At 34.4% G+C, this 24,345-nt stretch overlaps 1 protein-coding gene across 3 annotated transcripts; it reads left to right on the top strand.

Moving 5' to 3' along the window:
• Positions 1-157: 157 nt before the first annotated feature.
• Positions 158-22,679, top strand: vps52 (VPS52 subunit of GARP complex). Of its 3 annotated transcripts, none has more exons than XR_012394997.1 (20): positions 158-275; positions 1,992-2,076; positions 2,167-2,219; positions 2,299-2,374; positions 2,583-2,650; positions 8,114-8,289; positions 8,373-8,523; positions 9,301-9,401; positions 9,607-9,739; positions 10,959-11,014; positions 11,212-11,347; positions 11,761-11,916; positions 12,047-12,175; positions 12,500-12,623; positions 16,252-16,347; positions 16,429-16,536; positions 16,629-16,694; positions 16,792-16,903; positions 21,434-21,552; positions 21,666-22,679. XR_012394997.1 is itself a non-coding variant. In XM_068215267.1 (20 exons), the coding sequence occupies exons 1-20, from the start codon at positions 183-185 to the stop codon at positions 21,810-21,812; spliced, it is 2,175 nt and encodes a 724-aa protein (XP_068071368.1). In that variant the 5' UTR covers positions 158-182; the 3' UTR covers positions 21,813-22,679. The 3 variants fall into 3 exon arrangements, 2 of the variants coding, with proteins under 2 accessions (XP_068071368.1, XP_068071369.1); XM_068215267.1 differs by having other exon boundaries at positions 12,047-12,165; XM_068215268.1 differs by lacking the exons at positions 8,114-8,289; positions 8,373-8,523 and having other exon boundaries at positions 12,047-12,165.
• The last annotated feature ends 1,666 nt before the right edge of the window (positions 22,680-24,345 follow it).

Consider the following 24,345-nt stretch of genomic DNA (forward strand, 5'->3'; position numbering starts at 1 on the left):
TATATAAAACCTATGAGGTTTAAAACGTATTATATTACTTATAAGATATTTAATATTGTTTTGTTTTAAATAACATTTCTTAAGATTTTCAAACGTAACACTGCATTTTCGCGGATTTAATAGTTTGGTAACAGGGACTAAAATCCTAAACGGACGTGTAGTTTTTATGTACTACAGACGGCATGGCGGAGGCGCTGATCGGTGGAGCTGTTCATATAAACACATCCGCTGATTCTGTGACCGGTGCGATGGCCTGTATAACGTTACACGATGAGGTAATCATCTTTTTTTTTTACATGAAACATCAGCTTTGGCTGTGATCATATTCCACATTTTTGACGTTACACCAGTAAATGCTAACAGCCCCAGAGCTGGATATAATAGAGATGTGTAGTTTGTTATTAAATATCATATAGTTTTAATGTAGTTCGTACAAAGGTTGGTTTAGTAATCGCGATTGCAATGGAGCTATGCAGGTTATTGCTTTATTCAAAATCTGAATATCCCACAAATTTTTGTGTGGCACCATAAGATCACGTGACCAATGTCTGCATTGAAAAAAAACTCACACATGATATTAAGGTACGAATTCAGAAAACACCGATTCTGAGAAGTCATCATGACACAATATGAAAGTATGATTTATCATTTGATGACGTCAATGGTAAAAACATACATATTTTACAAACGAACTTTTTAATGCAAATCATGATTTATAAAAAATAATTAAAAAACGCAGTTGCCCGTTTTTGCAAATGAACATACAATTGATTTGTTGATGATTTTTTTTTGTTATTGTTTTGTACTCTTATTTACCTGTAGGCTACGATGTACCTATCATGTAAATATGATTTTGATCACCAGTACAAATATTTTTGCAGTGCCATGGCACTCAGTGTTAAATATAACAGTTTAATATTACCAACAAAGCTCTTATACTGATATGTATGTTGCTTATGCAGCTGTGTTTCTTGCAGGATTTGGTAACACATTATATACATACTATATATATATATATATATATATATATATATATATATATATATATATATATATATATATATATATATATATATATAGTAACGGAATATATATATATATATGTATATATATATATATGTGTGTGTGTGTGTGTGTGTGTGTGTGTGTGTGTGTGTGTGTGTGTGAATGTGATTGAACCTCAAGTTCTCAACAGTTTTTAAAATGAAGTATCTGAAAGCAGGAGAAAAAGACTATGTACTTGGCAAGCTTTATGAGAACTACAATTCCGTGAATATTTGTAAATAGAAAAACTAAAAGGTTATAGTGCATCTGGAAATTATTCCCTGCTTCACTTTTTCATTATGTTATGTTACAGCCTTATTGTAAAATGGATTATATTCATCATTTAAGACAATGTGAATGATTTATTTATTTTTTTTGCAATAAATAAAGTACACAAGTACAATAATTACTTAAGGCATTTGCTTAATACTTTGTTTAAGTATCTCTGGCCCCAATCAAAGCCCTAAATTTAGCTGAGTCTGATGTTTCACACCCAAAAAAAAATTCTGTTTTTTTGTTTGTTTCTAGTCCAAATATCAATGCATGTGAAACAAACCTTTAAGGAATATTTACTGCACCTTATTGAATTTAGAGTCCACAAGGAAATAAGGCAGTCTGATTAGGTTTTAAGAAATTTCTCTTAAAGAATTTGACTGATGCACTGCATAAAACATGAATGAATGTTTCGAAGGCCACTTAGAAATATGAGATATTGCAAATAAAAGGAAAGATCCCGATGCTCAAATTGGCTTGCCTCATATTTGCCTTTATTTTCTTTTAAATCTCAGAGTACTGGTCTTCCTAAATACCTGCTTACTGAAATTAAATATTAGATAAAGTACTAAACTACACTTAAATACTTTGTCATTCAGGTAAAGTTTTTTCTATTACTGTTTTAATTGGCATGATCAGCTGTTTAGTGATGATTGTTTTTGTGATGTTGATAGAAGTCAAACTTTGATGTGATTCCTCCACTAAATTTTGGTGATCTGGACATCACTACAGATGAATTAATTCTGGATGAGGTTGATAGTAAGTGTGTATTTTTCTAAACTAAATATAGTACTTTTTTTACCGTTTTAATAGTAAGTTCCTTGTAAATCCTAATTTGCCCTTTTTCAGTTCACATTCAAGCTAATCTGGAGGATGATCTGGTGAAAGAGGCGCTGAAGACGGTGAGATGCAAGTTTTTCTACATATCTGCATTATTATCATTATGAATGAAATATTATCTTGTGTGTTTCTGTGTCTCAGGGTGTGGATTTGAGGCAGTACTCTAGGCAGGTGGAGACTGAGCTGCAGCAAATCGAACAAGCATCAATCAAAGACTGTATCCATATGGCTGTCTTAAATGGCTTCATGTTCAGGTCATGTTTCACTCTTATATAAATGTGACAATGTTTTTCTTATCTGTTTGATAAATGGTCATGTATCGATAAACATTAAGCATGCATTTTTTTTTTATTCAATAATTAAGGCTTATTTAAAAAGTTGTCATGGAAACTTTTAGAGAACCCTTAACCATTGTTATAATGCAGATATCAAAGAGAGTCAGAATATTGCCTCTTTACACAACCAGATCACAGCTTGTGACTCCATACTCGAGGTGAGTGTACTAAGAAAGCAATAGTACTATATGCTGTTGTGGTTTGGTGAACTGTGACATGCAGTTCTGAATTGTGGAAATATATTTAACCAGTTGAAAAATTGAATATAAAACATTGGTGAATTTCATTAAAGTATAAAATAAGAGATGCACCCTTTGGCTGATCTTGGTCCCCCGTGGGGATCTGGGGTAGAATAGGTCCTTAGCACCCCGTTGCTGGTCGTATGAGACAACAAATGAGACCAGTTGTTGGCTGTGAGTGGAAGAGATCCTGGTGCTTGAGGATCACTGTGGCTCCTACTTCATTTAGACGAGAGGTTGGAAAGGCCAATACCAATCAGCTTGTCAGAACTTGCCCTGGAACTATTTTGGGATTACTATCAACCATACAATTTTCATTCCTTCCAGAAGGCGCTGGCATAAGTTCAATTGAGAAGTATAGACCTTGTGTTTATATGCTCAAGTATACCATTTTTGTATCCTTTATACACATACAGTGGACTTGTGTGGCTCTGTACATCCCTTTATTGGACTCCGAGGTGGGTGAGGAGCAGAAAAATATTAACAATTTTTTTTCTAAACATGACGATAAAACAAAACGTATACTGGATCAAAATTTGGGGGCTGAACTGATTTTATTTTCTCATCTGAAAATAAAAACCATCAAAGATTTATTTTATTGAAATTTCTGAAATTTTGGTGAAATGTGCTAGGAAAGCACACTCAGGAAATTTATTACAAGCAACAACTTTGGCTGGAATTACTATGAAAGCTTACCCTCATCCTTCTTTGAACAAAACTAACAATGTAATCTGCACCAGAGAACTGCAAGAAAAGGACAAAACTAAAATCGCTTTAGAATTGAAAAAACTAGGTGTGATCAATGTTAAAAGAAAGATTGTCAAACAGGATGGACAGATGATTAAAACAGGAACATACATTCTGAATTTTCTGAATTTTTCACAACCACCAAGAAAATTTAATTTGGATATCCAAGTGTCACTGTGGACATATTTATACCAAATCCACTGAGATGTTTTAAGTGTCGGAAAATTGGTTATGGATCTGCAGGATAAGACTATTTGCCAAAATTGTGGAGAGGATGAGCATGAAATGAACTGCACAAAACCTTCTAAATCTTTCTCTTTAAGCCAGATGGGGCAATTCTTTGATGAAGCTGCATGATCTCCAAGGCGGTTTTTACAGAAAATTAAACATACAAGGAAGGAGAGCTATCTTTAAGCTTGTAAAATAGTTGAAGGACTCCCTGCCTTTACTTCTAGTAAGCCCAATTCTGCCATTTTTCACACCAAAGACACAAACAACTAGTTGTCAGACATCTCCTTGGTTATCCAAAGACAAAGCTCAAGCCATAAGCTCAAATACAAAAAGCACAGCAACTTAACAATCAAATCAGAATAAAAGTAACCTAAAAAAATGACACTTGAAAAGATGTTTGAAATGACTATGCCTAGTCGTTTCTTACCTAAGTGTCTTTTCCACTAGAGGATAAAAAAATCATTAAATACATTGGAATTGTTGGGCACTTACCCCAACTAACAAAGACAAACTTTGCAGAATTTCAGCACTGTTGTTTTTAACCTACTTGATGATTGTAATCCGGAGACACACTTTTCTCCAAATGATGCCGTGACTTTTAAAGGTTTTAAAATATGAAGTATATGTGGACTAAATTTACAACGACTTTCTGGGGATCAGTTATCTTGCTGAAAGTGATATAATTCTCAGTCAAATTGCACTGGATACTCATTACTAGCAATAGCAGTTCAACTAACTCTTTATAGAGCTATTACATTATGCTCTATCTATATTCTCCCTTATGATGCTGTGATGCCTCAAGAACTGCATTAACTTTTTTTCACAATTACCAATTGCATATATGCTAATGGGTTGATTTTTAACAGCCAGAATCTTTTATCAGGTGAAGACCGATGTGATGTCAAAGAAAGAAGAACGGAAGTTTTTATAGAAAATGGTCATTTATGTCTACTGAATGATGAAACATAAATATCTTCAACCAGGCCATAGAACCTATACTGCAATTGATTTGACAATATGCAGTGCTGATCTTTTCCTTTATTGTTCTTGGAGGGTCTGGGATGACCTGTGTGGGAGTGACCACTTTCCAATTGTCCTCACATTTTCACAAATGGGTGTACAACTTAGACCTTCAAGGTGGCAACTCAAGAAAGTACACTGGTTTACTTTTCAAACTATGTGTTTCTTTCAGCAACCCAACAAAATCAGACAACCATAGAATCCTTCACTCCGCAGTTGATTGCTATAGAAGATGAAATGATTTCAAAGACGTCAACAAAACCACAACGAAAGACCAATCCATGTTTTACTGAGCAATGTAAACCCATTGAAGCACGGAAAAAGGCTGAACGTGTTTTTAATAAACATCCATCAACTACAAATTTCATTTGTTTCAAAATTTGAAGAGCCTAAGCCTGCAGAATTTGGAAAGTTGGAAACAATTAGTATCAAGTTTAACATGCTAAACTACCCTGAAGAGGAGCTGGAACATGATTTGCAAAATGAAGGGAATGGAAAATAGATCTTTTATTCAACATATTATAAAACAAGGGATACTTCAGAAAAAAACAAATGGATGTAGCATATACACTAGCTGAAACCTTTGAAAAGAACTCATTAATAAAAAACTGCTCTCCTGAATTTCAACTAATTTGAGCAAAGCAGGAATGTAAAGAACTGAATTTTTGTTTTGATAACAAGAATGTATATAACCAACCTTTTAAGATGGAAGAATTAATGAACCTTTTAAAATCCACATAATACAGCTATTGCTCCAGGTAAAATTTATCATCAAAAGAAGGCTTTCCATCTTCATCTCAAACGTCTCTCGAGAGAAAGAAACCTCAGAGTCCATGTGGTAAACTCTCCATCAAATATACAGAAACAAGAACTCAAAGTTCCTCAAGAAAGCATACTCTGTTACACTTTTCAGTATCAAGATAAATATCATTGTAGAAGTCATTGGATCAAACATGTTCTGCAACCTTTATATGTATGATCTTTGTGGTTGTTGAAGAGGGAAGAATATGAGCACAATTGGAAGGCAACTACAAATATGCATTCACAAAATTATCCAGGGGTCTGTTGAAAACGGTTTTAAGTTCTCTAGAACAAAAACTGTTTTTAGATGTTTTTGCATCCAGCGATCTCTTTATCGTGATCTAGAACTTTTTACGGAGATCCGATCAAAGCTGTTAAAGATATATTGCTGTTAAATCAAGTTTTTAGATCTTCTTGACAACAAAATTACTTGTATCCCTCATTTGAAGTTGTTAAAAACAAGTGCCTGAAAGGTATGAATATAATCAAAGTGTTGGCAAAAACTAAATGGGGAACAGATTTTACTGTACTTTTTGGACTATGGGAGTATAATTTATGATTCTGCCAGGAACTCGTATAAATAGATCCTTAATACAGTACACCATGAAGGATTACGGCTTGCTCTTATTCTGCAGTTTTTAACCCACAGTTTGTGCAGTTGTATTAGAGTAAGCCAAAAACCATCAGACCATTTCAATTCAAACACACTTCCCTGACTCATTGGAAATTAAAGAAAGCATCTAAAGAGAGGAACAACTCATCCCAATGTATATAGACAACAACATCTGTATATTAGAAGCCAATATTCTCAACACTCAACAATATCTACAGACGATTCAAAGGTGGAAATTGGCATAGCAGCAGCAATGGTGATTGGACAACATTATTGGATCAGTCTGCATACAAGAATGTTCAATATTCACAGCTGAAGCCCGCACTTTACTTTTAGCTTTGGAATATATGGAAAATGTCCAACAAAAAAACTCTTATCAGTTTACTGACTCCAAATTATGCTTCTATGCTATGGAATTGTAAAAAAAAATTATCATCTTTTAATTGATAGTATTTTAACCAAAGTTCATTCACCATCTACAAAATCAGTTTTATCACAGATTTAAGACATTTTGAGACTAGATTTGATCAAGTGATTTTACCAGATGTTGTATTTGAAATAAACTATCCTGCTTTTAATGATTACAGAAGGCTTTTTTATGAAATGAACTTTCTTAAGGATATTTTTAACAAAGTAACATCAGTACATTAAAAAAATGTATGTATTTACACATAACAAAATCCTATTTAATTTATGCATTCATTTGTTTGTTGTTTTTAATTGTATATTTATTATTGAAATGTTCTTGCCATGAAAATAGCCTTGGTTGATGACTTGGTTGCTTCTTTACTTAAGTTAATAGCACGGTTGAGCCTGGTTAGTACCTGGATGGGAGAGCACACAGGAAAAACTAGGTTGCTTTTGGAAGTTGTGTTAGGGGTGCTCACCCTTTGGTCTGTGTGGATCCAATGCCCCACAGTTGCTCCGCATCTGTCACCAAAACAGTTTGTGATGTATCAAGAGCCAAAGTATCCAGGGTTATGTCAGCATACCACCAAGAATGATAACCCCCAGCAGTAACTGTGAACGAGGAAGCTGTCTGAAAGGGATGCCAAGGTGCTAACGCAAATTGTATCAAAAAACATAAAACCACAGCTGCCCAACTCATTGCAGAAATAAATGTGCACCTCAACTCTCCTGTTTCCACCAAAACTGTTCGTCAGGAGCTCCACAGGGTCAATAGACATGGCCAGGCTGTTATAAGTAAACCTTTGGTCACATGTGCCAATCCTAAGCGTAAATTTCAATGGTGCCAGCAGTGTAAATCTTGAGAGTTATGGTGTGGACAAGCCCCCAAAAACCGTACCACCCAGACTGTTGTATGCCTAGAATGAAGCATGAGTGTGGATTGGTAATGGTTTGGGCTACAACTTTATAGCATTACCTAGGCTAACTGCTTGTGCTAGATGGGCGAAAAGACTACCAAAGACTACTGAACCGTTCTGGAGAAAGGTTCAAACATTGTATTTTGAAGGCAGCCCCGTGTATGAGGATGATAATACTCCAGTATACACAGCAAGACTGGTGACAGAGTGGTTTGATAGACATGAAAGTGAAGTTGAATTTCACCCATGGCCTGCACAGTCACCTGATCGAAATATTACTTATTTAGAGACAAATGTCTCTAAATCCCTCTGGCCACTGTGCAGAAATTGTATCTAATTCCTGAGAGGAATTATTGCTGTATTGGCTACAAAAGGAGGCCTTGCATTATGCTATAACCAGGTGTTTCAGTTTCATTGCCCAACCGTGTGTGTGTGTGTGTGTGTGCGTGCGTGCGTGCGTGCGTGTGTGTGAGTGTGTGTGTGTGAAGTTACTGGTGAAATTATATGGACAGAGAATCAAGGAATCTTTGTAATGGCATGCATATGAGAAGCTACAATTTGACATTGCCTGCATTACAGTTCGTGTTTAGCATTGGTGCTGCTTGACATTGAACTGCTAAAGTGCTAATTCTTTTTTGTGTCTAGCGTATGGAGGGCATGCTGAGCAGTTTCCAGAGTGACCTGTCTTCCATCAGCAGTGAAATTCAGACATTGCAGCAACAGTCAGTCAGCATGAATATGAGACTCAAGAACCGCCAGGCTGTCCGCAGTCAGCTCAGCCAGCTGGTGGATGAACTAGTCGTCCCTAGCACTATGATCTCGTAAGAAAACATATTTAGCATGTAATTATTGGGACATGCTTTACCTTTTGAAATTACTGAATGAAGAACTGTGTGTGTTGCAGTGTGATTCTTGACAGTCCTGTAACGGAACAGGAATTTTTAGAGCAACTTCATGAGCTTAATAACAAAATCAACTTTGCTAAAGAGCTCAGCTTCAGAGAGACCCTTGCTTGCTCAGATATACAGGACATTGTAGATCGCCTCAAAATCAAAGTGAGAGCAAATCCAAATTTCATTGATAAAGTATTTTGATCATCCTCATAAAGTAAATCTGTGCTTCTCAACTGGTTTGGCCATGTGACCCATATTTTTCTATGTTCATTAAGATGTGACCTACATTTTCTCTCTCTCTCTCTCTCTCTCTCTCTCTCTCTCTCTCTCTCTCTCTCTCTCTCTATCTCTCTTTTATATTCTAGCAAATGTAATTTACAAAAAATGATTAGCAAACAAATACTCCATTTTAGTTAACATGCATATCAACTGAAAGATTCGCTGGCCCAAACTACAATTGTTAATAAATATAACAAAACTAATAAATAAATTGAAAAACACATAACATATTACATTTATAAAACCAACCTAAACTATAAAAGGTATGGAAATGCTCAGCATTGGTTAGTACAGGATAACAGCTGGCATCCCAGAAATATTAGTTTTTCTGAGTTGAGAGATATTTTATATCATAACAAGTAATAAAAATAACATTAGAACTTTGACACTGCTTTTCAACATTTTTTCAGCAACCGCAGACAGTGAACTGTGAGAATGTTTTTTTCAAGCACTTGGGCCTTTCTTACAGAAGCATGAACAGCTTCACACATCTTCAAAAATCAAAAAGTGCATTACCAAATCACTCCATGACCTACTCAAAATGGATTTGTGACCCATTTTAAGTCACAAAAAACCAATTGAGAAACACTTTAATAGGAATACAAGAATACAAAATTTAGGTTTGTGTTGCAGTTTTTTAATTTTTAATTTTGATCACAGGCTGTCACAAAGATCCGGGAGTTCATCCTACAGAAAATTTACTCTTTTAGAAAGCCAATGACCAACTACCAGATCCCCCAGAACACATTACTCAAGTACAGGTACAAAACACACTCCTTTAAACTAAACCAAACAAAGACTTTGGTTACATCAGAACAAGCAACAGGGGTTATTAGTAAAATTTGTCCTGGTGAATAGCAATTATTAACTCTATTAAATTAAATTCTTAAATAATTAATTTATAGATATTTTATCAATACAATATGTTACACCCCCCTAAATATGTCTGTTTCTGATCATTTATAGGTTTTTCTACCAGTTCCTGTTAGCCAATGAGAGAACAGTTGCAAAAGAGATCCGGGACGAGTATGTGGATACCATGAGCAAAATCTACTTAAGTTACTTCAAGTCATATAGTGGCAGACTGCTGAAAGTCCAGGTGAAATTGGTTTAAGATAGCAAAAGGTTTTCAAAATCTAAAAAAATTGTAAATTTGAAGAAAAAAATGTCCATGGAAGTCATTTTGTACAGGTTTAAATCCCAGGACAATATCTGAATGCATAAATTATGTATTCAGAATTGTAACGGAGACACTTACCAAGTAACTAAGACACTTACAAAGTATCAACTCAGATCTTCATAAAATGAATAGAAACATATTTAGCATTAAATAATTAATTCTAATAATTAATAGTCAATTCTCTGCTAAAAACTATTTGCCTTGAAAGTGTCATGAATTTAAACACAAGGAGGCTACTGTGTGTATAAAATATGATATTGTGTAGTCTTATAATGTGCATGTATGATGAAGCTAATGTAATATGCAAGATTATAATATCAAGTGGCTGTACAATTTAAATAACTTCACTTATTAATGCATACATAAAACACGTGCATATACATCTAAAAATTACTCACACACCTGAGCTCGCTATTTCCTGGAGTTTGTAATTGTCACAATCAGCTGTTCCTGCACAGTTGAAAACATTGCTTTTGCTTTTATGTCAATGGTTTGAGCTATGCTGAAAAGATGTGTGCAAGATTTGTTTTACCACAACATTTTACCATAGAACCCATATCTGGTAAAGAGTGAGGATGAAATATGACATCTGCAGATCAGCATCAGCACAAATGTGGTTTGAGGTGATATGATCTATATATGATAGTTATTTTTTTCCCATCATATATAGACTCACCCCTATGGCTTGGCCTCTAACAAACATTCTCTGTCAACTCAAGGTATTTGAATAGAGAATTGACATGGCAAATGATGTAATAAGTTAATATTATTTGCTTCTTGCAAGAGAGAGCTGGTGCAATGAAGTTTAAGATGTATCATTGTTAATAGTAAAATAAATTCAAATAAATTTACAATATAGGAATAAGTTTGACAAGGGAGCTGAATTGAAACATCTGACAATGTAAATTGAAGTATAATAAAGTATTTCTAAACCTCAGCTCGTTAGCTGAAGGGACACTTCTACAGGCACTTACCATCCCACACTCTTAAATCGATGCACTTACATACTCTACATCTTAAAATTAATACAAATATAAAAGTAAAGGCATGCTCAAGGCTCAATGATGTTGTTGTTTTTGTTGTTGTTGTTGTTTTTTCAATTAGTCCTGTTTGTTCCTTCTTTCTCTCTATTCGTCAGTATGAAGATGTTGCAGACAAAGATGATCTGATGGGAGTGGAAGATACAGCCAAAAAAGATATCCTTAACTGATTGCTGCCTATTTAGACATAAATGGCAATAGTGACATACATACACCAAACCTATTGCACCACTGTTTTGGTATCTTTTAACCAATGTCTTATCACAATCACATAGAATTAGCATGCCAAGTAAATTTCAAGTCTTTTTCTATATTCTATTACAACGTGGTTGATTTCTTTAACTGCTCGGCAGGTTTTTTCTCTAAGCCTTCTCTCAAAAGTAGAAACACCATTTTTACTCTCGGCCAAAGGGGGGCAATATTGAGCCCCGCAGAGCTGGAGGGGCCCATACTAATCCCACATGCTGCTCAAAGAGGAGACTCCAGAGTAAGTGATCTATTGCTGTACAAATCTTCCAGTTGCTGCCATGGAAAAGATGCATTTCATACTTTTAATTTCATGCTATTCTTTCTTAGTCAAAGATAGAAACCTGGTAGAAGATAAAACAAGATAAAAACATGCAACAGTTTTTTTTAAAGACCTAGTGGAATTCACCACAGTATAAATGTTGCCAGCATCAAGATAGTTGAAAGCATATACCCAAATTAATTTGCAATGCAATAGGCTTGACAGCAAATGTAATTCTGTTCCCATCTTTCCAAGCTGTTTTACAATACGTGTACCTAAAAGTAGCATTTTAAAGCCAAAATAGGGTTTATATAAATGTTCATTTAGTAAATGTGTCTGTTTGTGGCTCATAACAGTATTTTGTCTCACTCATTTCTCTTTGTCTCTGTCAGTACCCCTATGAAACTCTCTTCCGCAGTCAGCACTATGCTTTGCTGGATAATGGCTGTCGAGAATTCCTGTTCTTGTCTGATTTTTTCATGGTGGCAGGGAATTCAGCACTGGACTTGTTCAACAGCATTATGGGAAAAACACTCAGCATTTTTTTGGTACATTTATTCTCTTACTACAATCTGTGTATTTAAAGGAATGTCACATTACTGAGTATTTGTTTTCTTTTTTTTTCTTTTTTTTAGCATTCTCTAATTTTATTAATAATAGTTTTTTTTCTACCTGTAGAAGAATCTGTCTACATACTTGTCAGACTGTTACGATAGTATTGCAGTATTTCTCTGCATTCACATCATTCTGCGCTTCAGAGCCATCGTAGCCAAGAGGAATATCCCTGCACTTGACAAGTCAGTCCCTGTCAGTACAAACACATTCTTATACCCCTTATTGGTAGTTTTTTTTTTTTTTGATCAAAAATACACCATCAACAATTACTAAAAAAACTTAAAAGAATTGTTTTGCTCTCGAATGTGCTTCTGGCTTGTTACTTTTCAAATATTAACTTTGTTTGAGTTTTTGAATTTGTGCAGAAAAATGTGTGGTGGATTGTTTACTTATAGATTACAGGCTTTGCATATTACATTTTTTTATAACAATACCTGCTGTTCCAATAGTTTTATGACAGTTTGTGTTTGGTGTAAGTTTTTGAATTGCTTTTGTTTTTGTGTGTGTGATGTGCAGGTACTTAGAGGCTGTGCTAGAATTGTTGTGGCCGAGATTTGAGCTGATTTTGGAGATGAACATCCAGAGTATTCGAAACACTGACCCTCAAAAACTGGGTGTACTGGATACCAGACCACACTACGTATGAAGCCTCACACACAAACACATGCTGAAATTTCACATTCATTTTACACAACATTTTGTGAGTTGGATGCCCCCTAAAATTAAGGTGTTTCTGGTTGTGAAATTATTAGTCATTTTTGGCAAACAGGTGAGATATCTGAGAACACCAGACAAAAAAAGGACTGCAATATGAAATACAGGGCTATATTCACTACATAATATGCAACCAATTATAAAAAGGTATGGATTTGTGCCTAATGTTAGCCTCTTTGACCCATAACAATGTACAGTACCTATAACTGTGAGTAGTGTTGGGGAAAGTTACTTTTGAAAGTAATGCTTTACAGTATTGTGTTACTCCCCAAAACACTTTTGTACTTTTTATTTTAATAGTGAAGCAAAATGAGCATTGAGACAATCCCCTTTTATGCATCTTCCTTGAGTTCAGAACAATAAGAATACTTCGAGTGCACAAAAGTGAGGCTTTGCCATCTTGGTTTCTGTTTGTTTCTGCAGGGTGAAAATTCTCTAATTAAAGGTGCAGTAGGTTGTTTTGCCAAAATGCTAACCCATTATTATCTTTGGGTGGCAGAGGAGGGACAGTGTTTCAAAGCCACGCCTCCTGAAATCGCGAGCAAGCGCACTGCAACATGACAGCAGACACTTGTTCATGTCATTCTCCAGTTAGAAATGTAGTTAGTGGTTGGCAGGAATTACACTTTTTACTAAGCCACACTTACATGCTATTTCAGGGAATTGTCTGCCCGACAATATTCAATTGGATAAACATTTTATTTATTTACCCAGAATATAAAAATATATAAATACATTTAGATTTATTACTTTAATCATTACTATTGGACTGTGAAGAGACTTTCAACCAGCACAACAAAAAATGTTTTTGGAAGACAATCACCTACTGCACCTTTAAGTGCGGGATTCAACTTTAATTTTATTTCAGCTATATATTTTATAAAAGCAAATTAATTAAACTAAAAAGTAACTCAAATAATATTACTTAATTTTTTTAAGTAATGTGTTACTTTACTTGTTACTTAGAAAAATAATATTGTTACATAACTTAATTATAATGCGTTAATTATAATGTGTTACCCCCAACACTGACTGTCAGGATGTTTGTGTGCTTTTTTATACAGTTTCTATTTTAATTTGCAGTTTAAATTGACATGCAAAGTAAAAGTATTAATGGCAGATTTCCTTACAAGCAAATATTAATCCGACACCAAACATAAAAGCAGACACTATAACATCATCACCAGTGACTAAATCTCCAAAAGAAAGATCATCAGGGAATTGTAGCTCTGACAGGTACATGAAATTACTGAAAAACTGCTGCGAGTTAAGTATATTGAAGTATCGCAAGTGCTGAGTTTGCGATCATATCTCTGTTTTGTTCTGTTGTGATCCAAAATTCATAGCTTAAAACAAATGGAAATATGACTGGATTGTGCTGCTTTTACGTCCTCCCACACATCTTGATCCATGCTTGGCATTTCTCCCCTTGGGTTTTAAGTTTTGAAAAGGGAATAAAAAATCTACCACCTCATTCAAACTTTTAGGATACCGGTTATGCTAAACACACGGCCCTCCCACGCCTAGCTACGGTTGCTAAGCCATGATTATGGTGTGTGATAGTTTTTGATTGTAGCTTAGGGTCAGTAACAACAACAAATCAACAAATTATCAGTGATTATTACTGCTTTTAAATTTTACTAGATTTATTTATTTATGTTGTAACCTCAAATTATAACCCATCCCCCCCCCCCGTTCTCTGATGCATATTTATTTTGCTATTTAATTATTTTTTTAAATTTGGTAACTTTATTTTTGTTGTGATTTTTTTTCTGATTAGGTGTGTTGTCACATCAGATCATTATCTAATTTTTGCTCCTTCTTATGTATCTTCCTTCGTCATACCAATCACTAGCATGTCCTTAATCCGCACATTTCCTGTTGTCTTTCCCTTCACCTCCTGCCTGGTGGATCCATTCTCAACTATGTTTTTGTTCTAACCAGGCTAGGCTGCATTTTTTCCCCAAAAATACATTAACAGTAATAAAAATGTTTCTTCCAAAATATTTACATTTTTCTTGCAAATATATTATGAAGTTCTGTAAAAAATCTGAATTTTTATCAGCTATTACTCCAGCCGGGTACATAATCTTTAAGTAATTCAAATAAGCTGATTGGCCCCCTCAAGAAAAACTTTCTATTATTTAACGCTGAAAACAGTTTTATCACTTTTCAGCAAATATACATTAAATTGAAATTTTGTAATGAAATTACAAATGTTCTGTTTGTCAAAGAATCCTAATAAAACATCTAAAATTATAAATCATAATTAATGCAATCCACTAATCCACTGTTTAAGTGAGACCATAATGTTAATTATTTGCTGCCCTGTTACAAAACTAAAGTTAAACAAGAGAAGCCTACTGTAATAGAGATATTGCGATTTGGTCTGAGGACTGTAAAGAGAGACTGAAAGGCGTTATGATGATACAGATTGGGACATCTTTTTTGATAATTGTGCAAATGTGAATGAGATAACAGAAACAATAACATCTTATGTTATTTTTCTGTGAGAATAATGTTGTACAACTAAAACTGTTAAAATATACCCTAATAACTAGGTTTGGGTCTTGCATGAAATTACAAATGTATAAGTAAGAAAAGGGCTGCTTTTGCACAAGGTAATATGACGCTTACTGAAGAGGAAAAAAATGAACTCATATTGATTATTTTAAAAATCCAGAGCACAATATAGAGAATGGAGAAACACTTTGTCACTGGTGATGCTCGTAAAGCATGGAGCAGTCTAAATAGTATGATAGGCAGAGAGACACTGAAGCAACACTGCTTATATAGAATATCTGTCATCCAGAAATTAATCAAATATTTTTTTTTATAGTAGATTTGATAAAAGCACACATGCAGGTAGATTTGACGGAGTGGTTAGCCATGTTAAGATTATTATTTCTCTTACAGAAGTGGAGATATAACTTGTTGTCATTCACATGTTATTAAGCACCTGACCTGAATGGTCTCAAAGGACAGGCAATAGCAGGGTGCATTTACCAATAGAAAGAGGTTTTCACATTAGATTATTAATAGATTATTTCCGGTCTTGCTTGATGCACATACAGTCAACACATACCACAGTTTACTGAGGTAAAAACTAAAGTATACTAAAGCCTTTATCCCTATAGTTAAACTATAGTCATTTACATAGAGTTGAAATTACCTTTAAATATAACATAATACACTTTACTGTAGCATGGTTCAAAAAGGCCATAGTATTTACCAGAAAAAAATTTATTTTTATTTTATTTCATGTAGGTAAGAATCACATCACACCAGAGACTGGAATATGGCTGGAATGGCTGCTTTGCATAACAAGAAAACATAACAATTAAATTAATAAAAATAGTTTAAAACTGTTATATTAACTAATTCATTTTGAAAATATTATTGTTTCTACTCTTATGACTGATAAAATGAATGCAGCTTTGATCAGTGGAAGGGATCGATTTCAAAGTGATTTACACAATGTGTTCTGTTCATAAAGAAATGAATGCATGTGTCATGGTGTATAAATTGCATGTAATTTTGTTTTATCTTTTTAGATCACACGTCGGTATGCTGAATTCTCCTCTGCTATTGTTAGCATAAATCAAACATTTCCTAATGAGAGGACCAACACACTTCTTGGGCAGTTGCAGGTGAGCAAAAAAGCAATGCTCTGCCCTTAAAAGGTAAAGTAGCGCATGTTGAAAACTGTTTAATATGGATCTAATTTTCAGATTGAGGTGGAGAACTTTGTGCTGAAAATGGCGGCTGAGTTTCCCTCTAGACGAGACCAGCTAATTTTCCTGATAAACAACTATGACATGATGCTCAGCGTGCTTATGGTAATGTTTCTTACAAATCACGCCACACCATTTATTAAACGTTCTGTAGTTCTGTAGGTTATAATACTATGTTTATGTATGTGTTTATGAAGGAGAGAGCAGCTGATGACAGTAAAGAGGTTGAGAGCTTTCAGCAGCTTTTGCTGGCGAGAACACAGGTACATCATGGGGTACTGAGTATCAGCTCATATTGGACCTGTCTTGTGGAACTGAAATGTGTAATGTGCATAACAATTGTGTATTGGTGTGTTATAGGAATTTATAGAGGAGATTCTTTCTCCTCCATTTGGAGGTATGATTGCGTTTGTGAAGGAGAGTGAGGCACTAATGGAGAAAGGGCAGCTTGACAAACTCAAAAATGATGAAGGTCAGAGCTGTTTTCATTAAGATTTCAATTTCATGTCATTCCAAACCATTAAGGCTTCTGTTCATCTAGGGCTGGGCGATAATTCGATATCGATAATTATCACAATATAAAATTTTTCGATATGACGATATTGACAGTTTGATAATTGCTCGATAATATTTACGCACTATGCGTAACATTGCGCAAGCATTTTGCAGCCTGCCCTTCCGGATGCTGCACGCCGTACAAGTTTACAGCCATACATTGTTAGTTGTACTTAAAGGAGTAAGAAAAAAGGGTAAAAAAGGTCAGAGTCACAAATATTATTGACAAGAAATGTCACTAGACCTCAGTCTTGAGCTACTTAGCTTATTGCTATCGACACAAAACAGCAACGTGCACTGCAAACTGCCCAAGACAACTCGTGTCATCACACGCAGGCAACACCACAAGCCTGTTTCATCATTTAAAACAAGACCACCCTTATAAAGATGCTAAGAAATTACAGACCTAAACAAGTGCTGGAAAACCAGGGCAACTACCCAACAGAGTCTCATGTCATCATTTTCGAAAGCCGTCCTTTATGAGAAAAAAACCCAGAAAAGAGACGAAAGATATGACAGACAACACAATCTCAATCACATCTCAATGAACACTTGAAGCTTGCTCTGGCTGCATTAAGGATATTCACACTACAACAGTTACACTAATAAAAATAACATAATAAAGTAGCAAATTCAAACTAAGGCCATGCGCAGAGCGCAAAATGCAGGGCGCAAACGCTTCCAGGGCGTGTCAGAACGCATTTGTGCTAATTTAAGGACGGGAAAATCCGCTTTGTACCATGGCGCATGGTCTAAAAGGGTTGAGTTTATTTTCTTAATGAGTTATAGGTGTTTTTTGAGAATAAACCAATTAGAGCCTTATCTCCCATTACCATTAAGAGCCAGCTGCGTCGCGCCATAAGCACATTTTGACAAAGTAAGTTCAATTTTGCTTTTGCTCTCATGGATAGGGAAACCTTTATGCACAGACATCAATTAGCCTATAAATAATTAATTTCGTTTGTTAAGCGCAAAGATTTGTTTAAAAACTATTTCTAAATTCAGTTCTAATTTCTAGCAAACTAATAAATGAACAATAATAACCAAGTGTGGTCAAAATTGAGTTTTTTCCAAATACACCTGCCATGCCCCATATAGTCTAAAATTTGACAGGTGGACAAATCTAAGCTTGTTTTTAATAAAACAAATATAAATATGGATATAATAAATAATACTGCTAATAATAATAACATTATACAAAAGCAAATTGAATGAACTGAAAAAGCCTCCCGAGATGAAGAAAGTAAGGCAGTGGTTTTTAAATCTTCATGTAAGCTAGAAATTAATATGTTTTGTAATATTTAAATCATTTACATTTACATGCAGACGCTTTTATTTATATCCTGTATATATCCTTATTATATATATATATATATATATATATATATATATATATATATATATATATATATATATATATATACAGTATATATATATATATATATATATATATATATATATATATATATATATATATATCCTTAAGATGTTATATATTTTTCATATGTAAAGATATTTGCGTATTGCTCTGCATCTTGTTTGTAGTGTGTAAGCCAGGCGCACTTTGCGCCAGACAATAGACCGACTTTGTTCTGGTCTAAAGATCAGACTATTTACAGTTTCTCAAAATAGCAACGCGCCAAAACACGCCTGCTTTTTTAGACCAGAACGCCTATGGGCACACATTTGAGCGCAAATGCATTTGCTATTTAAACATCGTGGAGCAACACCTCAAAATGACCCTTGCGCCGAGCTAAAAGTAGCAAAAGAGTATTGCGCTGCGCCTTGCGCCACATTGCTCCGGGTGTATGTTAGGGCCCTAAGTATCAAACAAAAATTTGTTAAACTCCAAGGGGATGATAGTGAAGCCAAACAAAAGAAAAATTTAACAAAACAATTCTAATTTATGAATAACCCCTCTTACCTCGCTAAAAACTGATGAAAAGAAAAAAAGTCCTTCAGCGTAGTACGCCGCATTCTTCCTCATAAAATAAATATAAAGATGACATTCACCTCTTACCTGATGTCTTTAACAATACATTTTCTACGTGTTTGCAAAATGTAAGTCGGTCGACATCTTCCCTATCCACCTTACTCTGAGAAAAGTGTGAACTTGAGGAGATAGCATATAGCTCAATATTGTCGAGAAAGAGCCGAGCCAAAAAAATAACATACAAAGCAATCTAAATAAATATGAACAAAACTCACAAAATTTCTCAGAGTGGGCAAAAGTAATGCAAAATAGTTTTACCCAAACGAAAGTTAAGCAAAAACAACGAAAAAACGCACTCTCCGCTTTTCATTTCCCCGCGCGGCCGCGCCATCTCCACCTGTGTCTCAGACTGCACCGTGTGTTGTAGGAATGATTCTCCTCGCAAGATGCTGCAGTCGTGGAATAAGCGACCTTGTTTCTCCCAAGACGATGGCAGATTTTTCTCTGACTCCTCTAACTGAAACTTTGAACAGTAGGCTATCTTGCACTTCCTCCATTATTATTGGGCGTCTCATATCTTCCCATTCTGCAAAGCCCACTCTCTGCTTTTTCGCTGCTCCACTGCCATGTCCCACTATACACCTGCAACCGACCTGCAATTAGCTAATTATAATGTATTTTTTATTACCCGACCTGCGGTTTATCTGTAGCGCCCGCAGATATAACCGCTATTTACGCATTACTAACGGGAGGCAAAAATACAACCTTTACGGCTACAACCGTAACATTAGTTTCAGACAAAACTGCAATGCATTTTACTGCTGAATATGTCATGTAAAAACACTGTGCAAACACAGTATATGTATATTTTTCATTAATTTAAACAGAAACCTATCTATCTAAATGAAAACTTAATCAAAAATGAGCATCACTATGTCTGTATGTATGCACAGAGATCAAGCCTCTCATCTGAGAATGTGGACATTGTGCTGTTCTTGAAGAAGAACTTAAAACTTATTTAAATATTCCAAATGTCCTTAGACAGGACAAGCCTGTTTATCTTTCACTAGTCTACACTGCAGTTATTTATTTAACTTTAGTTTACTTAGTTAAGATGGCTGCACTAAAGATAATAGTTTTTTCTGATTGGTCTATATTGGAGGTATTTATTTAATTGTTGTTGTTTACTCGGGTATCCTGACTGTACTAAAATGTGAAAACTGAAAATTCTGTGACCATTAACTCACCTTTACTTCCAAACCGGGTTGTTCCAAACCGGTTTTATTTTTATTTTTTTCTGATGTTAAACAATAATATCCAATAACTTGTAGGTAATGTCTTTGGTTGTTGAAAACTTGAACTGTAAATGCTGAATTAAGATTGTTCTTTTGTTTATTATTGTATTATTTATATTGTCAGACAGCTAAAACATTTAACTTAATGTGTTAAATCAGCTGCACAGAGCATTTGGCATACTGAAAATCTTGTAAAATGGATAGATATAAAGATTTTACGTTTATCGTGATAAATATCGACATCGACTGATACAAAAAAAATAATCGTGATAATTTTTTTTGCCATATTGCCCAGCTCTATGTTCATCTTTTAGTGTACTTTCACACTAGCTCTTGTGGTTGGTGCTCATCTGGGTTTATTTGACATCAGAGTTTGGTTCATTTGGCTAATGTGTATGGCGAGTGAATAGTGATACAAATCACCAAAGGACACTGTACTTCTAGCTGTGAAACCTTCACAGATGTGTGACACCCATGTCACCTCAAAATGTGATTAATGTGATTATTGAGATATAACACAATTTAACAATTTAATATAACACCCAACATAAATTATAAATGATAGTGTTGAACAGTAAATACTGGGATAATAGTTTCTAGTTTACATATAAACACTGGTGTTTACGGTAAGGATTAAATTATTAAATTAAACACTGTTTAAATGACAGTGCTTTTAACTTGACGTTCAAAAATAAAAGTTGTAGCACCAATTGCATTATTTCACCAGCAGGTAGATTCAGCCATCAAAATTTGCCACTAAATAATTCTTCAGAAATTATACACATAGTAATGAAACTTGACGTTTTATGAGTGAATTACTCGATCATACATTGAAAATGAGACAAAAAAATAAATACAATGTGTTGTTTAAATTATAATATTAGATTTTTACATTTAGCATTATTAGCAACTGTAGCAAAGATCATTTCTCACAGTATTGCATATTTTATGATTTATTTTTATTCAATGGATTATTTATTTATTTATATTTTTCTTAATAAAATTGCAGCTTCTATTTGTTCTATTTGTTAAAACCAAAAGTTTCTCGTAGTACTATTTCTGTAATATATATATATGTGTGTGTGTGTGTGTGTGTGTGTGTGTGTGTGTGTGTGTGTGTGTGTGTGTGTGTGTGTGTGTGTGTGTGTGTGTGTGTGTGTGTGTGTGTGTGTGTGTGTGTGTGTGTTATACGCTTTATCTTCCTGTGTCTATTTGTCAGCTCGTATTACTCAGTTGGTGCGGGGATTCTCCGGCACATGGAAGCAGTCTGTGGAGGCCCTGAGTCAGGATGTTATGCGCTCCTTCACCAACTTTAAAAACGGAACCAGCATAATTCAGGTACAACATAATGGCAACTTAAAGTTTTGGGACAATTTTTGTCCTAATGGTTTTCTTTATCTATTTACAATGTGCTGTAACAAATTTGAAATCATTATGGTTGTGTTCACTAGGGAGCGCTGACCCAGCTCATCCAGTACTATCATGGTTTCCATAAGGTCCTCTCCCAGCCAACATTCCGCAGTCTGGCAGTGCGCTCTGAGCTCATAAACCTTCATCATCTGATGGTGGAAGTCAAGAAACACAAACCAAACTTTTGAATGCAACACTTAAGGAAGAAAAACTTTACAAAAAATAAAATAAATAAACAGCTTTCAGAAAATCTATTGACATATTTAAAGGGATAGTTCAAACATTCATTCTTTTTTTTTTTTTTTTGGCTTAGTCTCTTCTTCAGAGGTCACCACAGCAAAATAAACTACCAATTATTCCAGCATATGATTTACAGGGAAAGACCCATACACACGCATTCTAACACATTGTAAACTACGACCATTTTAGTTTATTCCATTTACCTCTACCGCATGTCTTTGGGCTGTGTGGGGTAACCGGAGTGTCCAGAAGATAATTACACGAACCCAGGGATAACATGAAAACAGAAATGCCTGCTGGCCCAGCTGGCGAACCAGCAACATTCTTGCTGTGAGACAACAATTTAATAATTAAGGAACATAAATTTTAAGGCACACTGGAAACCAGTAAACATTGACTTTTAAAGTTAATTATATACTATGGAAGTCAATGGCTACCAGTTTTCAAAAAAAGAAACAGGTTTGGAACAAATTGAGGTAAAGTACATGAGAGGCAGTTGAAAGAATTTTTATTTTTGGGTGACCTTTTTCTTAAACAGAAGTGTGGGTTAATTTTTGTTTCCACTTGGAGTACTTTCTTTCTTTTTGATATTATTAAGAATCATTCAGTATCTTGTTTTAAGCTGATTATGGTATTTTTCATTAGGTGCATTTGATTAGTTTTTCTCCAATGCAATTTGGTTTCTAGCTGTTTAATTTGTAAATGTACTTGCAACTTCACTAAATATTTTATTTATTGTTTTTTTTATTTTAATTTGTGTATGATCTGCATATAATCACATATTTAACCAATCAGAAAGTAAACATTGACCTGTCTTTTGTTTTTCACTGAAAAGTTCTTTATGGATGCATTATTGTTGTATTTAATTTAAAATAATAAAAAAAATACATCTTTTGAAAAAAAAATGCAGCATATTACAGTTTTTCTCAGTCGCTTTGGTGCATTTCTCACTACACTTACATTTGCACAACAGTTAATGCATTTTTCAAAACAATTAGTGCAAACTGCGAAACCTAGCTGTCAAAATGAAAAGTCCTGACACCATTGTTTATGAACAAGATAGTCAAATGGCTTTTCATTAGTCAAATGTCATGTCTTCATTATGACAGTTTACTCTGTACATTTTTTCAATGCAAAAAAAGTTAGATTTTGGTGACACGTCATGAAAATGCTTAAGACAGCACTATATATACTATTAGCACAGCCATTTGAACACTACAGTAAAGTTAGACATCACTGCACTGAGTGAGGTATCTAAGTACAAGACACTGAATATGTATGTTTCACAATTTTACTGCATTTGCTCTTTGCAATCCTAATTTACTCACAGCATTGTGCAAAAGAATAAACACACCCTTATTTACAACAAACATAAACTCCCTTTAGGTAGAGCTGTTCACAACTGTGAACAATATTGCAGTACATATTGGAACTGAGCCTACAACATACACAGGTCTGTAAATCATTCATCAAATTGTTAAATTTTAATGACATTTTCAGGAAAATAAAGATTTAAATTTGTTTTATAAAATTTGTTTGACAGATTTTGACAACTAGTTCACCATTTTTGTATGTAATGACTCAAGTAATGAAATGAGGACTATTAGTTTTATATGGAATGACTATTCAGCATTTACAAATTTAGTTCATTTTGACGGACATGACAGAAGCAAATGATAATGTTATAAATAGCAGAGAGTGGAATGAAAGCAATTGATGCTTGTCCAAAAGCATTCACAATTTGTTGAAAAGAATGAGAAACTGCTACTAGGATGTGCACAAATGACTAATTGTTTTGAGAAATGCATTAACTGTTGTGCAAATGTAAATAGTGTAGTGAGAAATGCACCAAAGCGACTGAGAAAAACTGTAAGCTGAAAGTTCTAATCATTTGTACTTAAAGGGGTAAATTAGTGCCTTGGTACCATAAAAATTCATGTTATCAAAGTGCACACCTAAAAAGTATAAAAGTCTACCTTTTAAAAAAACCTTGTTTTAAATATTTATTTTCAGAGTTTACTATCTCACCAGCATTCGAAAATGGATGTCTGGAAAGAGGTCTTTTGCTGATGACCCTAAATTTGTGCTGTATAGGATTTATATGACTGGTAGTATTTTGCATAAACAACATGGAAACATGGATTTTTCCTGCTACTGTATATATCAACAGCTCAGGCTTGTGGTGATGATTTAATAGTGTAAAGGATACTTTAGAACACTTTCAAATACCACATGTATGTTGCTGGCCATTTAAATTCCTTTAAAAATAGAATACATCTCAAACTTATTCCCATGTCAATGATGGAATCACCATAATGCTGGGAAATTGTACTGACCAGTGAATTTTTCTATCAAAAATAGGGGTTTAATGCATCACAATTCTCATGGTTCATATCACATAATGGTTTTTGATTATAATAATAATCAAATAATAATTTTTTTGGATCAGCCAAAAAGGGGAGAAGACAAATATAATTTGCT

Source organism: Danio rerio, chromosome 19, assembly GCF_049306965.1.
Source record: "Danio rerio strain Tuebingen ecotype United States chromosome 19, GRCz12tu, whole genome shotgun sequence".
Taxonomy (NCBI): domain Eukaryota; kingdom Metazoa; phylum Chordata; class Actinopteri; order Cypriniformes; family Danionidae; genus Danio; species Danio rerio.